We start from the raw sequence: 18,184 nt of genomic DNA on the forward strand, positions 1-18,184 counted from the left end.
CCTCAGTGGAAGATAAATGAGGAAGGGGCTCAGGTTATAAACAAAGGTGCCCTCTGGGTGACCTCGAGTCACTGTAGACCTGGGACAGATCAGCTATTCTTTCTCCCTACCCTACTTCCTGCAACCCCAGGCAGAACTAGGGCACCAGGTTCGTGCTGTGTAAATTATCTTCCCAGCTAGGAGTCTGGCTGTACAGTCTGAAGTGTGTGAATGTACTTAACCTTCAATAACCTTTCCATTGTTTACTTTTGAGTATACATTTGTAGCTTCTGGCAAAAGGTAGGGATATCCTAGAGAGTGTGCCAGCCTTGGCTATTAATGGAGCTTCAAGAGGTCGCATTCATTTTTTTTTTTTTTTCCTGGAAGGAGAGGAAGAAACACTGGCAAGGGGAAGAACTTTTAGTTTTTACTTTTTTTTTTAATGAGCTATAAATGTGAATACTTGTAAATAAGGGTCATTCTGAAGTCGCAGCCTCGCGAGCCAGGTTTCCAGGGTTGCGTGTGGCTGCTGTGCGCTCTGGTCCGGACTGGGGGCTCCTGTTACCACCTCTGCCCGCTCTCTAGGGCAGGTGCGGCTGCAGGGTTATCCTTATGTGTTTATAAAAGACTCTGCTTTTTTTGTTTTACTACATTTACTTTTTTAAGACGCATTTCTAGGGTTTCACCAGCATTTGGTTTTATAAGCAGGAGTTAATATGTTTTTCTTTTAAGATATCTACATCTAAAAAGGTACTTACCTTAAAAGTAAGTTTTCCTGGCATCTCTGAGAACTGCCCTGGGTACCCAGGGGACACAGTAAACGGAACACACAGTCCTGCTGGCCCATCGTCAGCACTCAGTCCCAACCAGGCCAGACCTGGGCAGACCTGGGCAGACCTGCTCTGGCTAGAGGTGGCCACGCTCAGACACCTGGGGCTTTCTGAGCAGGAGTGATACACCGTTGCCATTGCCGACGCTTTATAGCACACTTTCTAGTCTCTAGTGAGCAGTTTGACTCAGTTTCCCCTAAAGTAAAATGCGGACAGCGGTCCTTGTCATGGGCCTTGAGAACTGCATAGGAAAGGAACTGTAGATATCAGCTTATCCAATATTATCATTTACAAGCAGTCAGTACTTCTGCCATTGGTTATGGTTCCGAAGGCATTTATTGTGACCTGTACAGTGGCAGGGGTTCCACTGGTAGAATCCAGGCATAGAAGAGAGCACATTAGTGAGCTTATTATTTATTCAGTAATTAATAAGTGAAACCAGTATCTGCTGAACATCTCACATGCTGAGGATAGAGCAAAAAGCCTTAAAATATTATTTTTTCTTAAAAGATGAGGCTAATTTCTTCATTAATCCCAGTTCAGTTTTGAAACTATCTCAGTTTTGAGCTCTGTTATTAAAGTATATTTATAGTTAAAGCCAAGTCTCAAAACTCTGATAATGATGTTAAGGAACTCCAAACCAGCATTGTGTTTTATAATTACAAATCTGATTTCATAGCTCCAAATATCACTCCCAGTGACAGAGCATAGACACATCCAGATGTTGAGAAGGTGTTGAAATCCGATATAAGGCTCATTATTTGTATCATCTTTCAACTGAAACATTTCTCATTGCCTAAGCAGAACTAATTTTTCTAATTTTTTTCTCAAAGAGCACAGTAGTCCATCAGATTGATAACCCAAATTTTCAATCCCATTTTTCCTTATTCTCAGACATTTGGATTATCAGCATTATAAACAACACCAAAATAAACATTTTCTGCCTAAAACTTTATTTATATCAGATTATTTTCTTGGGATAAATGCCCAGGAAAGCAATTACCTAGTCAAAATGTTTTACAGCTCATAAATAAAGTATGTTTCTAAATAGTTTACTAAAAACTTTTACCAGTTTTCACTATAAACAATGTATTTCTTATCACAAGAAAAAAACTGTAACTATGGTGATGGATATTAACTAAACTTACTGTGGTGATCATTTTGCAATATATACAAATACCAAGTTATTACATTGTATACCTGAAACTAATATAATGTCATATGTCCATTATACTCCTATTTTACAAAATATGTGAGAGCAACTAATTTTACTACATTACCAGCAATGGATATTGTTATTTCTATTAAGATGGCATCTTTTCTTTTTTTTTCTTTTTTTTTTTGTAACAAGCAAAGATGACCTTAATTTGATGACCTCTGTTTTTCTCTCCATTTTTCTCTTGGTACTTATTATCATCAGCTAACTCCGGATCCCTGCAAGGTCCACAGACCCCCCAGTCCACTGGCAGTAATTCGATGGCAGAGGTTCCGGGTGACCTGAAGCCACCTACACCAGCCTCCACCCCTCATGGACAGATGACCCCAATGCAAGGCGGAAGGTATGCCGACTGTGAGCCATACAGAATCAGATTTGTCTCTTAACTTTCTGGGGCAAAAAAAACTTTATAGAGAAAAGAAATGGCGCCCCCTAATTTTTAAATGTTGATAACTGCTAGTTTTATTCATATGATTTATTTTAGATACTTTTTACATTTACAGATTTCAAGGTGGGCTTATTTTCTGAGTGAGCGTTTGGCGGTAACTCCTGCTCTATAATTAAGCTTTCCTTTTTCTCATCTCAGAAGCAGTACAGTCAGTGTGCACGACCCGTTCTCGGACGCGAGCGATTCCTCGTTCCCAAAACGGAACTCCATGACCCCGAGCGCCCCGTACCAGCAGAGCATGAGTATGCCAGACGTGATGGGCAGGGTGCCCTACGAGCCCAACAAGGACCCCTTCGGCGGCATGAGAAAAGGTAGACGCGGCATGGCCTCTGCGCACGCGCGGGTCGGGCGTCCCCTCCACCCGCCTGCAGCCGAGGCGCTTACATGTCCCAGACCCAGATGTGTTTGAGTTCCAGCGCCCCAGTCTATTCACCATCTGCCCCTGAGGGAAAGCACTTAGCATCTCTGCACCCCGACTTCCTCCTCTAGAAACCAGGGTGATAATGGGGCACCGGAAGGGTGTCATGAGGACTCACTGAGTTAATGCGGGTGAAGCCCACAGAGGGTGACTAGCGTTGGCTGGGGGCGGCGCACAGCCTGAGTGGGGCCGGGGCCGGGTGCTGGCGGGTGTGGTGACAAATCCGACCTCGCTCCTCATGGGGTCTACACTCTCTTGGGAGGGCAAACGAAGACTAAACTACAGACTGTATTTTATATAGTATAGCATTTCAGATTTATCTGTTACATAAAGCAAGATAATCTATACCTTTTCTTTTCAAAAGCTTCAGAGTTGCTTAGTAAAGATTTTGCAGAACATGCAATAAATCCATCAACTCAGTAATTCAAAAGGTTCATGAATGTTGGAGGTAGATGTTTTCCTCAGTGGTATGAGGTGCTAGAAAGAGGATTTTGTTAGTGCTGTTGGTGGTTATGTTACACTTTTAGACTCTGAAAATATGACAATAACATGGAAAAATAATTAGTAATATTTGGAATCTGGCTTCAGAAGTTACCGTGAACCGTTCCAGTATCCTACCGACAAGCTATGTTAGACAGCGAGAGTTGTATTTCTCGTTTCCTTATACCTAAAATTGTTCTGATTATGAAGAAAAATTGGAGAGGATGGAGGATGACTGTGGATTATCTTGCTAGGCACTCGATAGCCCCATAACTTGTTTTCATCAACCATGTAAACAATGCAGTGGCTCAGAAGGCAGTTCCGTGTCACATTTTCCCAACATATGTCAGCTCCCAACCTTACAGTGCTGGTGTGTTTAGAACCAAATCAGAGCAGATAAAACCCATAGGAGACGGACTTTTTTACAGCCCTCGCCCTGTGACAGTAAAGTTTCCATCCACAATTCACCTTACTCTGTCAGTGAACTTGGTAGTACTCTTGGATTTTTACTTAATGACCAGCATCAGTGGAAACCCTGCTCTTTGTTCTCGCTGCTGCTGCTGCTGTGACCGAGGGAGACCCAGTTCGTGGGTGACAGAGCCCAGTCTCAGTCTCCGGAGCCTGGTGGCCTTGGCCCCCGCCTGCTGTGGTAGGCTGCTCCGTGTACAGTTCTGGGGGGGCGGGGTCATCCTTCACTCCACGGCTGTCGGCTGGGACCCTGGGGCAGCTGCCCTCATCCGGAAGCCTGATTTGAGAGCTCTGCCGGAGCTGGGATGTCACTTGAATGGCTGGTGTCACGGGGAGGCTCTACTAGAAACTCAGCAGGAGCTGTGGGCTGAGGGCCTCCATTGGGGCCTTTCCGTGGAGTTTCTTGGGCACTGCACGACACTGGGTGGCTCTCAGAAAGGGACACTCGAAGATGACAGGCGCCTACCAGTCTCCGCTGCGTGACACTTCCCAGTGCCCCATTGATCAAAGCTGGTCAGACCCCAGTCTTACTGTGGGAGCGGACTTCACAGTCTCAGTACCCACAGACGTGCTTCTATAGGGAGTCGCCACAATACAGCCTCCTGTCACAGGTACCAGCAAAAGTTACACCCCTTTAATATGCTTGCCGTGAGTGTTGTCCGAGTGCATCTCCCCCGCCCTGCCCCCCACTCGCGAACTAAGAAGCGATTACTATGAGTCAGTTTAATATCTGCCGATACAATTGGGAGTCAAAAAGGCCTCGTAATTGTTTTATCTTGGATTTCTTTAATTATTAGTGAGGTCACACATCTTTTCATATATTTAGTGGCCATTTATTTTTCTTTTTCTGTAATATTCCATTTATGTATTACCCCATTTTTTAACTTGTCAAATTTCATATTGATTTTTTAAGAACTATTTGTGTGTTGGAGAATTAAGCTATTTAACTTTACTTATCCCCCTTAATTTTTGTCTATCTCTGTCTTTACATCTGTGAAATGGAAAGTAGCATAAAAACTGGCGCTACCACAGGGTGGCAGACATCAGATCAGATCAAGTATGTGAAAGCACATTGCAAAGGAAGGTACCTCTTGCCACACTGCTAGGCTTCATTCTGTGCCCCTCTCCACCAGCCTAACAATTTATCAGCTCACAAAATTTTAATCCGCCTTTGCCTCCTGTGCCGTGAAAAGTAACCTTCATAGAATGAAGAAAGTAGTAGTGTTGTACGCCAATTAAGATTTGCATTAAAATGTTTAATTTGCCTCCCGGCTAGTTTCTGGGCTTGACCCAATTTCCTTCAGGCTCTGAGCTGATGCTAATTTGCATATTTGACCTAATTGCTACTCTGCCCCCTGATAGAGATAGTTGTAGTTCATCCATTCTTGAGTTGTTCTTAACTCGCTGGTGATTTTCTTTATCCTGATTTTGGAGTCAGTGGATGCATGTTTATGTTAAGGTTTTCACATTCCCACCCCCCACCCCGTAAAGGGAGGAAACTAACTTTATAAGTATTTCATCTCTTCCTCACCATCATTCCATGAGGTGGTATTAACCAACTTCATTTTACAGACAGGAAAATAAACTCAGAAGCGGACTAACTTACCCAAGGATCTGGGACTACATTCATTTACAATATTACTGCATAACAGATTACCACGAACTTACTTAAAACAACGTGAATTTATGACCTCACAGTTGCTGGGGGTTCTCAGCTCTGGGGCTCACACAGCAGACTTTATGGTGTCAGCCAGGATGCCAGCCTGTGAGGCTCGGGGTCTTCTTCCAAGCCTGTTCAGATTGTTGGCAGCGTCGGTTCCTTGCAGTTGTGGAATGAGGTCCCACTGTCTTGTTGACCATCGTCTGGGGACCTTTACAGTTCCTAGAGGCTGCCACCCCTCCCAATGCATGGCCCTCTCCACCACAAGGCTTCTTCAAAACCAGCGGGAAGGTGACTTGGTCCATCTGTGACCTCGAGATGAGATTGGAAGGGCACAGCTGAATAATCTCTTGGTTAACTCACTCAGCCAGTGAGGAACTTGAGTTACATCTGTGGAATCCCTTTTGCCGTGTGATGTAACATAATCATGGGAACAATATCCATCATACTCAGTGTTCTGCCCACACTCAGGGAGGGACTCATACAAGGTGTGCACGTGGGGTGGGGGGATCTTGGGGTCCAGCTTAGAATTCTGCCCCTACTGGGCCCATCTTGACAACAGACTCCTTCGTATCGTTAGTCGTGTCCAGGATAAGATACATGTCTGCCATAGAATAACAGAAATTACTAGAAAGGGATGTTTGGGCCCTTTGGTTTATGAAAATGCTTAATTTTATCTGTTATTTAAAACACTACAGTGCCTGGAAGTAGTGAGCCCTTTATGACGCAAGGACAGCTGCCCACTAGCGGCATGCAGGACATGTACAACCAAAGTCCCTCTGGAGCGATGTCCAGTCTGGGCCTGGGGCAGCGGCCACAGTTTCCCTATGGAACCAGTTATGATCGAAGGTGAGTGTTTTCTGAGATGAGGATGAAACGGTGTCCTGGAAGCCGTGCTTTCCTCCCGCCACCCGTCCTGGGCCCTGGTAGCCGATGACACAGCGTCTCCTTTCCTGCTACAGCCAGTAAGGATCGTATGTCAGATGGCTGCCCCCAGCAAGCAGTGTCACGGGCCGGGTGAGAAGGGCCTTGTCCGCAGGCAGGCAAGCGCAGCTGTGTTTTTCTACGTGAATGCCCAAAAGCACGAGTTAGAACTATTCTGGGGCCGGGCCCGCCCCACTCCCAGCAGCCCTCCCAGCACTCAGGTGCTCTGCCGCCACGCTGAGTCTGACACCTCTAGCTCTCAGGTGTGGCCCGTCTTAAGATCTCCTGAGAACTGCCGAGTGTCCAGCGCCACCTCTGTGCCTCCTGCCACGTTTGGTCCTTCAAGGACGGTGTGCGCCTGGCAGCCTTGCTGGGCTCTCGGCAGCCACTGGTCATGGTGACTTCTGCAAAGCTCTTCAAGTGCTGTTCCTTGGGCTGTCCCCTCCTACCGGGAGCGTTTTCACAGAATCCTCTGCTCCTTTGTAAACATCTCCAGTCGCAGCGCAGGCTTCTTTTCAGATGGCATCTTGACAGTGGAGAGGCGAGTTAGCTCGCAGCCCTGACCCAGACAGATTTGTGTTTAATAAGAAAGAAGGAAAGTCACCGAAATGTCTTGGAGCGGAAACAGAAAGCCTTGGGGTAGACTTCTTTTCCTAGAGAAGGCTCCATAGCTCCGCCCTGCTCTGCACGTGTGCAAAAGCCCCTCCCCTGCCTCCTAAGAGAAGTGCTCAGAAACAAAGATTCGATATAATATCGGTGATTTTTAAAGAAACAAAAGTGGAGGCACAAGCGAGGACTCTTCTAGCTGTAGCCACATTGACACACCCCAGGGCACAGAGGCTGTCTGTCACTTCCTTCAGAGTCCTGGTGGTCTTAGTGGACCCCTGCCGTCAGCCCACGCGGCGGGGACAGGGAACAGTTAAGTAGTGGAAAGGGTTCCCCGGTTTAAATACAAAGGAGAGAAGTTTGAAAAATCTCTGTCTTGTGCCTGGCATTTTTCTGTGAGCTTGGTTCTTGAGGTTATGTAGCCATCACGTGCTCAGAGCGACATGGTACTTCCCAGGAGTACCGTGGACTTCCGACTCTCACTCTGGCTGCGTGTGGGGAATGTTTATTTGTATTATCGGCATTAATCAGTTAACCGTTGTGTAGTGTTTAGTGTACTGAATCAAGGATTTTACTTAGATGTAGTTTGTTTTTGAGGGTCCGGGAAAAGCTCTTATGTGTGTGTGTGTGTGTGTGTTTGTTTGTTTGTTTGTTTGTTTGTTTTGGCTGATGAGGTTAGAGGGAGAACAGTTGTCCTGAGATATATATATTCTTAAAGGAACCCATCAGATGCACTTTCCTGTTTCTTCTGGAATGCCTTCTTTGTTTGTTTGTTTGTTTGTTTGTTTTGGCTGATGAGGTTAGAGGGAGAACAGTTGTCCTGAGATATATATATTCTTAAAGGAACCCATCAGATGCACTTTCCTGTTTCTTCTGGAATGCCTTCTAGAACATCGCATGGGCTGCGTTTAAGTCGTCTGGGCTCTTTCGCATTAGAATTTACCCCACTGCTAAGTTTTCTCTTCTGAAAAGTGTTGCTTATTCAGCTTAAATTTTATCCATGGCAATTGTATTTTTTTCCTCCTAGATATCAGTGTCGTTAGCAAAAACTTCTCCTATATTTGTTTTACATGTGATAGTCTAAACATTTATTTATTTTCTTATTCTCATTCTTTGACCAGTTTAAAAATATATTCAGGTCAAGTATTCTCTTTCCTACAGTATCAGTATACTAAACCACTTTGTTTTTTGAAATTTCACATCTTTTGTGTTTTTAAACATGCTATTTTTTATGCTATTTATAATTTCTCAGTATAATAGCATTTGAAAAAAATAAATGTTTTGTTCATTCCCATTTTAAGATTTAATAGGGATACGTGTAAATCATCCCTGTTACCCTTTTCTGTATCCTTTTAGGGTCATAGGACATTGAAATCTCGTGTACTCCACCTATACAGTTGTTAGCTAACTTAATACCATTTCGATTAATTTTGAGGTACATCTTAAAAAATTGAACATTTTATATTCATAATGAGAAGGTGAGAAGCGGATACATTTTCCACTGTTATATGTCCATGTTCAGGTACTTCTAAAAATCCAGCTTCGATTCTTGGACTGTTTTTCATGGTTTGTTGCTTTCATTAACACATCACATCACATTGTTGTGTGACACTCCCTGGGTACGCCGTGGTGCATGGGTGGGGCCTGTACTCACAAAGGCAGAGGGTGCCTGCCGGACCAGCCGGGAGACTGGCAGCGTTCCCAAAGTGGGCGTTCCCACTCCTTTCGCTAAAAGTTAAAAGTGCTGCTGCTGCTCAGAGTGTCTGTTCTCGAAGTTGCGTGTAGAAAAGCTGTTGAGAGTAAAGTTTCAGGAAATGGACTGTCCGTTTCTCTCCTGGCCTGAGGTCCTTTGTAAATGAAGTCCTCTCTGAATGCCTCATTCTAGGCATGAACCTTATGGGCAGCAGTACCCAGGCCAAGGCCCGCCCTCAGGACAGCCGCCATATGGAGGACACCAGCCTGGCCTGTATCCACAGCAGCCGGTGAGTTGGCGACAGGCGCGCATCTCTGTGCTTTTTGTTTAAAACACAAACTTGTATGACTTCTGAAGAGTTTCAGGAAGTATAACAAAGATCATTAGCATTTATTGGAAAATCATGATATATTTGTTTATGCTAGAAAGTATTCTCAGGGTTTTGAAGCTAGCAAATTAAAAATAGCTCTTGATAGATGATATCCTGAAACAAATATAACATGTTGTAAGAAGGACATTTGCCCTCGTAAATAATAGCAAGCCTAAGCTCGGTGTATTTTAAAAGTATGTCTCTTGTGTATTACTGTATCAAACGCTCTTTTAGAACAGAAATTTGTCGATATGTTTTAAAGAGGATACGTAGAAAAACAACATAAAATATTATGTACTAATAGTGAAAACTTAGTTGGCTTATTAAAATTGAGACATTAATGACCGCACGTTTTGACGGTATCAGAAGGGTTTGTGCTGGTTCACACAGCCACTCAGGGATACGGGGCTGTGCAGCACCTCACCTCAGTTCCCTCTCCTGATGCAGAGCATTGCACGTCACACTGCGGCCTCAGACACAGGGATGCCCTTTCTAAACGTCTAAGACCTGGAATTGTACTTTAATTATACTGGTGCATGTGTGTACAGTGAGTTGTATTATTAAACCAACTGATCTTAAATAGTTTCCAAGTAAAGAACACTGACTCACACGTCAGCATCGCACATCAGGCAATTCCACCCTGAGCAAGGGCTGTGCCCAGCTCTGTCCTCAGAGGCCGGGACCAGCGGGGCTGTCCTAGGAGAGTGCAACCTGAACAAGCTGGACGTCGGGGCACGGGCCACAGCGTGCCGGATGTCAGGGTAGCACAGGTCCAGTCCCAGGAGCCAGATCCCTGTTCGGAGCTTTGCTGCTCAGTTAGGCCTAAGAAACCTGTTTACTCTGGGAACCTGCAGGCTGGCCATTCCTGTGAGATGTACCCCCTCAGTGTAGCTCCAGGCCATTGCCACCGCCTGTGTGGTCGTCACTGAGCTGCGCCCCGTGCTGTACCAGGAGGGGAGGCTTTTTTTTACCCCACAGAAAATTTCAAGCACATGAAAACAAACTTGGGAATCCCCTCGTGGAGCACGTGGCATGTATTGTAGAATATCGAACTGCGGTACATAAACTGATAGTCCTTAGTTGTGAAGGAGCTTCCCAGATTCGCTTTGAAATGAACATCCACCAGATAATAACTGTTTTGCATGATTTAAGTGTGTGATTATACCCGTAAAAGCACATCAATGTGGTTTGTTTCTCTGTGAATTTCAGAATTACAAACGCCATATGGACGGCATGTATGGGCCTCCAGCCAAGCGCCACGAGGGCGACATGTACAACATGCAGTATGGCAGCCAGCAGCAGGAGCTGTACAACCAGTACGGAGGCTCCTACTCCGGCCCCGACAGGAGGCCCGTCCAGGGCCAGTACGCGTACCCCTACAGCAGAGAGAGGATGCAGGGCCCAGGCCAGGTGCAGCCACATGGGATCCCGCCTCCGATGATGGGCGGCCCCATGCAGTCGTCCTCCAGTGAAGGGCCACAGCAGAGCATGTGGGCGACACGCAACGATATGCCTTACCCCTACCCGAACAGGCAAGGCCCCGGCGGCCCTGCACAGGCACCTCCTTATCCAGGCATGAACCGCACGGATGATATGATGGTACCTGATCAAAGGATAAATCACGAGAGCCAGTGGCCTTCTCACGTCAGCCAGCGTCAGCCTTATATGTCCTCTTCAGCCTCCATGCAGCCCATCACGCGCCCGCCTCAGTCATCCTACCAGACGCCACCGTCACTGCCAAACCACATCTCCAGGGCGCCTAGCCCCGCCTCCTTCCAGCGCTCCCTGGAGAGCCGCATGTCTCCAAGCAAGTCTCCCTTCCTGCCCTCTATGAAGATGCAGAAGGTCATGCCTGCGGTCCCCACGTCCCAGGTCACTGGGCCGCCCCCCCAACCACCCCCCATCAGGAGGGAGATCACCTTCCCGCCTGGCTCGGTGGAAGCATCACAGCCAGTCCTGAAACAAAGGCGAAAGATTACCTCAAAAGACATCGGTAAGCGTTCCCGAAACGAATCCCAGCTGTGATCTAGGATTTTAATTTTAGTATAGATATAGTTCCTGTTCATCTCGAAGGTATGAAATTCTTGTGACTATGTACCGTCACGAGACATGTTTTGTAAGGAGCAGCAGTTGGAAGCCACTGATGTGAATTAGGAAACAGTGCCAGTGAAGAGCATGGGTTTAAACGATAGTTTACACGTGAGTGTCACCCGTGTGAGAAGGCAGAGCTCCAGGGGAGCAACCAGGAAATCCTCGGTGACTGTGGGCTACATTTTGGGCTTAAAGATTTGACCTTAGCCAAGCACTGGATCTCTGCAGCACATGCTTAACAGAATAGCTGCGAGGCTCTTGAAACCCAAGGTGGCCTGAGGAAATTGGAAGGCAAACCACACCGTAACTTCGGTAGCAACATACAGACGATGCACTTGCCTGGGAAAAAGTAGAGCCTGAATGTGAAATGTAAACAGATATGTGATACGATATATGGAATTCGATGTGATCTACAGAATTGATGCAGCCATATAGCACTGGTAGATAAGGGCCAAGGAGCTATTTCAGTTGAATACTGATGCTGCCGTTTCATCCTATGGGGCATGTTCTGAATACTAATTAAATACATGGACTCTCTGGGAGCACATACAGTGTTTCTGCATTATTTCTGAAGTTCTTCTAATGCAGCAAAGGGAATTACAGATCTCGATTATATAAAAAAATTTTCAGATATCTCAAAATCATTTGATGTGAAATCATTTGCAGTGATTAGAAAGATGTAGATATTGTAGATGTTTTCAATCATTGGACATTAGAGAGATATACGGAAAAAGGAGAGAAAAGTAGTTTATATAGAGAGGGTGCTGGACGTGAGAAAGATGCAGACACTGAGCACCATTTTATAGATGAAAATAGATGTAAAAATATGCACATGTATTTGTGTGTGTACATATGTGTTTAAATCAATATATTTAAATTCTTATAAAATTTCTTAGTGCGTGCTATACCACTATTGTGTTTAGCCTAGGAAAATTTATGTTCTTTATTTTAAAAAGAAAGTTTGCTTTTTCTGTTAAAAAGTATTATGTACGTATCTTAGAAAATTTGAAAAGTAGATTAAATTAAAACAAAGGTGGAAACCCACGGCCCCCTCCCAGCGTGAGACTTCTGCTGGCATCCGTGCCGCGGTGAGTCCCGACCGCACAGGTCCGCGGAGACCCAGGCACGGGGCGGGCCTCTCCTCCCAGCCCCGTCGTAGGGCAGGCCTTGCCCGTGGTTTACCTCGTTACTCTGTCGTCTTCAGTAACGCGAGTGGGGAACACACAAGTACAGCCCTTCTATTTCCCATCCCCTGGCTCAGGCCAAGCTCTTGAAAAGTCTGAGCCATCAGAGTTGCTAGTTAGTATTTGTCAGCAGCATGTTCTGAGGGCCGGAGCTCAGAAATGGAAGAGGACAGCATGGGAAAACCAAGACTCTATATCTGAGACATGCTGTTTGAGAATTACTTTTTGCTTATATTGTGCATATTTGCCAGCCTTCTGAAGATGCCACCCTGTTCCATTTGTGAATAGAACAGGGACAAGAAGACATGTACTATTTTGGGGTTTGACTTAATTATCGAAACTGATGCAGCATTACAGACTCTGTAAGAGGGGAAAAGAAGTAAACCAGAGATGAGGAAGGACCATTCGTGCTTAACCGCCCCCCTCCCCCGCAGAAGCACTTTGGCTCGCTCTTGTTTAAGCAACAGAGCGAAACGATCCTGAACAGCCAGAGTTTCGCAGTACAGCTGTCACCTCATCTAAAACCTGGAAACGACCACATTTAAAGATTCCTTAGAACATGCGTTTAAAATCAGTATTTCACTCAACACTCCTTTTTCTCCTATTTTGTTTTCCGTTTCATGCATAGAGTGAACATTAATTACGTCCTCGCCCTTTCCCCCCGTGTTTAGTTACTCCGGAGGCGTGGCGTGTGATGATGTCCCTGAAGTCAGGTCTTCTGGCTGAAAGTACCTGGGCTTTGGACACTATTAACATTCTTCTGTATGACGACAGCACAGTCGCTACGTTCAATCTCTCCCAGGTAAGCCCGCAGCAGTCCCGCGGAGGACCACGGTAGAGGGAAGAGATTAGCTAGTGTGATGCTCAGCGCTCACAGCCTCACTTGTCTTTTTTATCATTGTAGTCGTTATAAACCATCATCAATCAGTGTACGGTTGTCCAAGGATTTAGTCCAGAATGATAATTTGTTTTAGTAGAATTCTTTAGTGCAAATATACACATAGCTGTATTTCTTATTTAAAAAAAAACAGTGACCTCATACATGTGTGTATGTGTGCGCACGTGTGGGCACGTGCATGAGGGCACGTGGAATGGATGGATGATAGTAGTAAAACTAAATTGCCGTTTAGCGTGAATATTAGCAGGCCAGTGGGAATTCATTCACATGTCACAAAATCACGTCAGTAGTCAGTGTTGGTGTTGAAGCAGGCTGCAGTGGGACCTCACATCTTTTCATTAGAAAGAAATGTAAGAGGAGAAAGAAATTTCACATTATAAGAAATACACAGTTGACCCTTAACGCGGTAAGGGTTAGGGGCACCAACCCTGCTCTGCATCCACCTTTGACTCCCCAAAAACGTAAGTTGTCCCTCGGAATCCAGGGGGTTGGTTCCAGCACCCCTAGCGGGTCCCAAAATCCACAGATGCCCGAGTCCCTTGCAGAAAATGGCGCAGATCATCACACAGTCAGCCCTCCACAGCCGCTGACTCCGGCCGCGATGTAAAACAAATGCGGTGCTTGTTGAGAAACACCGCATGTAAGTGAGCCTGTGCGGTCCAAACCCGTAAAGTTCGAGGGTCAGCTGTACACACAAGTAGAGAAGACAGCTTAATGATGCCCCATGTACCCCGCGTTGAGCTGAAACAGTGATGAAGCTCAAGGTCAAACTCCTTTCTTGGTGTAGACCCTCCCGTTCCTGCCTCTCAGTCATTTCGAAGGTGTCATTTAGAAGCCTACTACTTTTAATGAGCTTAAACCTCTCCCTTGTTCAAGGCCAGGTTTAGAATCGCTTCCAGACTAAGAGCTGGAAGAGAGAAGGGGGACTGAGGATTAGGAAAATGCCCAAGGGTCAACTGGGCTACAGACTTTTAAAGAAACACTTAGAAACGGAAACGAGATGATTATTTTCCCTACTGTGTATGAACAACTCTGCTCTTCCCCCCCCCCCTTTTTTTTTGTTGTTGTTGGTAGGAGGCAAACATCTAATTCCTTGCTTCTATTGAAATAGGACCAGAATCTTCTGCTTCTTCTTTCTTCTCTCATTTAAGTCTTTATTGTAGCTCTGAAAGGCAGTTTTTCAGTCGACAGGAAATATATTAATAAAGTCATAAACATGGCATGAAGTCTGTTTTAACAGAAAATAAGAATTAAAAAAACTCGTGCCACTTTGGCTAGAATAATTAACTTACCTTACGTTAGGTGAACCGCTGTGGATCACACATTTTCACAGCCAGAATTGCGTTAGCAGCTTTCCCTTTTTCCTTGCCCTGAGTAAAAAGTAAAGTTGGGGGGCAGGGGGTACACACCCAAACCTTCACTTGAAAAATTGTGCCTGCATACCCTAAAGGCAAGTTCTTCTGGTTGCTTCTTGGGTTTCCCCTTAATATTTCAAGCTCAGGAAACTGACAGCAGGATATGAAAGTATGGCTGATTTCCAGAACATTATCATTAAAGAATCCTTTTACTTACAAATTCTTCATCACTCCTAAACGTGCTGGTGTGGGGTTGGGGGAGGGGAGCTGAGCCATTGCTCATCACGGGTACATTGGTTTTCTTGATACAAACATTTGCTTAAAGGAAACGAAACTGGTTCTCATGGCCCTTGTCTTTCAGCTAGAGTTGTGACTAACTGAAATGCAAAATGCATTCTGTGAAACATTTAATTCATTTATCAGGGACTAAATTGATTTGTTTTTAATTTTCTATGTTTATGAGCTACTACATTGCTGAAATTATCTTCTCCCAAAGATATATGGATAATGTAAATTAGAGCGACCTATGGCACCTGAGACACAAATAACCATAAAGCTTTAATAATAATAACTGTAAAAATTCAGGCAAGCAGAGTCTCAGATAAATAATAGAAGAGAACAGACTGACTTTGCGTGAACAAGTCTATAAAACTCACATTCCCATTCTGCTATTAATGCATTGTATCTAAGTCAGAAAAAAAGGTGGAGAACAGCAAAGCACTCCGTCAGTGATAATCTTAGAAATATGAAAATGACAGGTAAGTTTTCATATTGATAGTATAGGAAAGTGAGCAGCAAATAAGAAACATGGTAGATGTTGGTTTAGTTAATAATGAAAAGATCAGGAGGACGGTTCTAACTGATACATAGTTTCTCTTTTCCGGCCCAGCCAGAAATGACTGAAACGTGGAAGTCGTCATAAAAACGTGTTACTAGCTGTCAGGGTCCTTGCCCTTCTCGGTCGTATCCGATGTTATGACATTGTACCTGTTCTTGTCCTTCTCTTTCTCTCTAGTTGTCTGGATTTCTCGAACTTTTGGTAGAGTACTTTAGAAAATGCCTGATTGACATTTTTGGAATTCTTACGGAATATGAAGTGGGAGACCCCAGCCAAAAAGCACTTGGTCACAATGCAGTGAAGAAAGGTGACAGCCAGGCCCTGGCCGACGATTCTGGGGAGGAGGAAGAAGATGCTGAGTGTACGGACGGGGAGGAGGACGAGGAGGAGGAGGAGGAGGAGGAGGACGGTGGGAAAGCGGGCACAGAGAAGGGCAGCACGGCCTCGACCCCTCCCGACGCCACTGCAGACCCAAGGGAGAAGCCCAGACAAGCCAGCAAGTTCGACAAGCTGCCCATAAAGGTTGTCAAAAAGAACAACCTGTTTGTCGTTGACCGGTCTGACAAGTTGGGTCGTGTCCAGGAGTTCAACAGCGGGCTTCTGCACTGGCAGCTGGGTGGCGGGGACACCACCGAGCACATCCAGACCCACTTCGAGAGCAAGATGGAAATCCCTCCGCGCAGGCGCCCCCCGCCTGTAAGCTCCGCCGGTCGCAAGAAAGAGCAGGAAGGGAAAGCGGATTCGGAAGAACAGCAGGAGAAAAGCATCATCGCAACCATCGACGATGTCCTGTCCGCTCGGCCAGGGGCGCTGCCCGAGGACGCGACCCCGGGGGCCCAGACCGAAAGCAGCAAGTTTCCCTTTGGCATACATCAGGCCAAGAGCCACCGGAACATCAAGCTGCTGGAGGACGAGCCGAGGAGCCGCGACGAGACGCCTCTGTGCACCGTGGCGCACTGGCAGGATTCCCTGGCCAAGCGCTGCATCTGCGTGTCGAACATTGTCCGCAGCTTGTCTTTTGTGCCTGGCAATGACGCCGAGATGTCCAAACATCCAGGCTTGGTGCTGATCCTGGGGAAGCTGATCCTTCTTCACCACGAGCATCCGGAGAGGAAACGGGCACCGCAGACCTACGAGAAAGAGGAAGATGAGGACAAAGGGGTCGCCTGCAGCAAGGACGAGTGGTGGTGGGACTGCCTGGAGGTCCTACGGGATAACACGTTGGTCACCTTGGCCAACATCTCTGGGCAGCTAGACTTGTCCGCTTACACGGAAAGCATCTGCCTGCCGATCCTGGATGGCTTGCTGCACTGGATGGTGTGCCCATCTGCGGAGGCACAAGACCCCTTTCCGACTGTGGGACCCAACTCTGTCCTGTCGCCTCAGAGACTTGTGCTGGAGGCCCTGTGTAAGCTCAGCATCCAGGACAGCAATGTGGACCTGATCTTGGCCACGCCTCCGTTTAGTCGTCAGGAGAAATTCTATGCTACGTTAGTTAGGTACGTTGGGGATCGCAAAAACCCAGTCTGTCGAGAAATGTCCATGGCGCTTTTATCGAACCTTGCCCAAGGGGACACGCTGGCAGCAAGGGCAATAGCTGTGCAAAAAGGAAGCATTGGAAACTTGATAAGCTTCCTGGAGGATGGGGTCACGATGGCCCAGTATCAGCAGAGCCAGCATACCCTCATGCACATGCAGCCCCCACCCCTAGAACCGCCCAGCGTGGACATGATGTGCAGGGCGGCCAAGGCGCTGCTGGCCATGGCCAGGGTGGACGAGAACCGCTCGGAGTTCCTTCTGCACGAGGGTCGATTGCTGGATATCTCGATATCAGCCGTCCTGAACTCTCTGGTCGCCTCCGTCATCTGTGATGTACTGTTTCAGATCGGGCAGTTATGACATCCGTGAGAAGGCAGCATGTGTGAGTGAAGACTAGCGGCTCCCGTGTAACTGGCTGTTTTCTGTTCTTGTTCATCCAGCGTAGGAAGAAGGAAAAGAAAATCTTTGCTCCTCTGCCCCATTCACTATTTACCAATTGGGAATTAAAGAAATGATTAATTCGAACACTTATGAAATTAATATTTGCTGTCTGTGTGTATAAGTACATCTATTTGGGTTTTTTTTTTAACCAAAGTTGCTGTCTAGTGCATTCAAAGGTCACTTTTTGTTTTTCATAGATTTTCTTTTTAATGTTCTTTTCCATGTTGTATTGCATTTTGGGGGAAGCAAATTGACTAAAGAAAAAAAGTTGAGGCAAAAGATATTAAGATGGGAAAATTTCACTTCACTGAGGCAAAAAGGTGAAAAATTATCAACTTCCTAGGTGTGTTATTCTTCAGATAATGAAATAAAAACTATATCCCATCGCCCAAAGCTCTGTGCAATAGAAATTTCTAGAGATTTAAGAGTAGGGGCTCAAGGAGGTATGTCAGTCAGTAGTCAAAACCGAAACGATACTGGTTTCTCCACAGGAAAATGGTTACATTAGGCTAGGAGCACAAACAATGTGTTGGTTTTTTTTTTAAGTTAAGATTAAAAATACATACCTGACAACGATCAATGGAAATTGCTTCCTCACCACGACCGTCATGTCTGCTGTCCGTCTTCTGACCTTCCACACGACAGTTCTTCACAATTCCTTTAATCATTTTTTAAATATTTTTTTTACTGCCTGTGGGCTGTGATGTATATAGAAGTTGTACATTAAACATACCCTCATTTTTTCT

General features: G+C 45.7%; 1 protein-coding gene across 6 annotated transcripts in view; it reads left to right on the forward strand.

The window, feature by feature from the left end:
• ARID1B (AT-rich interaction domain 1B) overlaps positions 1-17,983 on the forward strand; it is a 341,059-nt gene extending 323,076 nt beyond the window's left edge. For all 6 annotated transcript variants that reach the window (XM_015591903.2, XM_015591900.2, XM_025049064.1 and 3 more), the window contains 7 exons: positions 2,230-2,368; positions 2,612-2,784; positions 6,198-6,348; positions 8,915-9,011; positions 10,302-11,085; positions 13,039-13,169; positions 15,636-17,983. In XM_015591903.2, coding sequence (XP_015447389.2) covers positions 2,230-2,368; positions 2,612-2,784; positions 6,198-6,348; positions 8,915-9,011; positions 10,302-11,085; positions 13,039-13,169; positions 15,636-17,357 — 3,197 coding nt within the window. In that variant the 3' untranslated portion in view covers positions 17,358-17,983. The remainder of the gene's footprint in view (positions 1-2,229; positions 2,369-2,611; positions 2,785-6,197; positions 6,349-8,914; positions 9,012-10,301; positions 11,086-13,038; positions 13,170-15,635) is intronic.
• Positions 17,984-18,184: the final 201 nt, after the last annotated feature.

Source organism: Pteropus alecto, unplaced genomic scaffold (genome assembly GCF_000325575.1).
Source record: "Pteropus alecto unplaced genomic scaffold, ASM32557v1 scaffold195, whole genome shotgun sequence".
Taxonomy (NCBI): domain Eukaryota; kingdom Metazoa; phylum Chordata; class Mammalia; order Chiroptera; family Pteropodidae; genus Pteropus; species Pteropus alecto.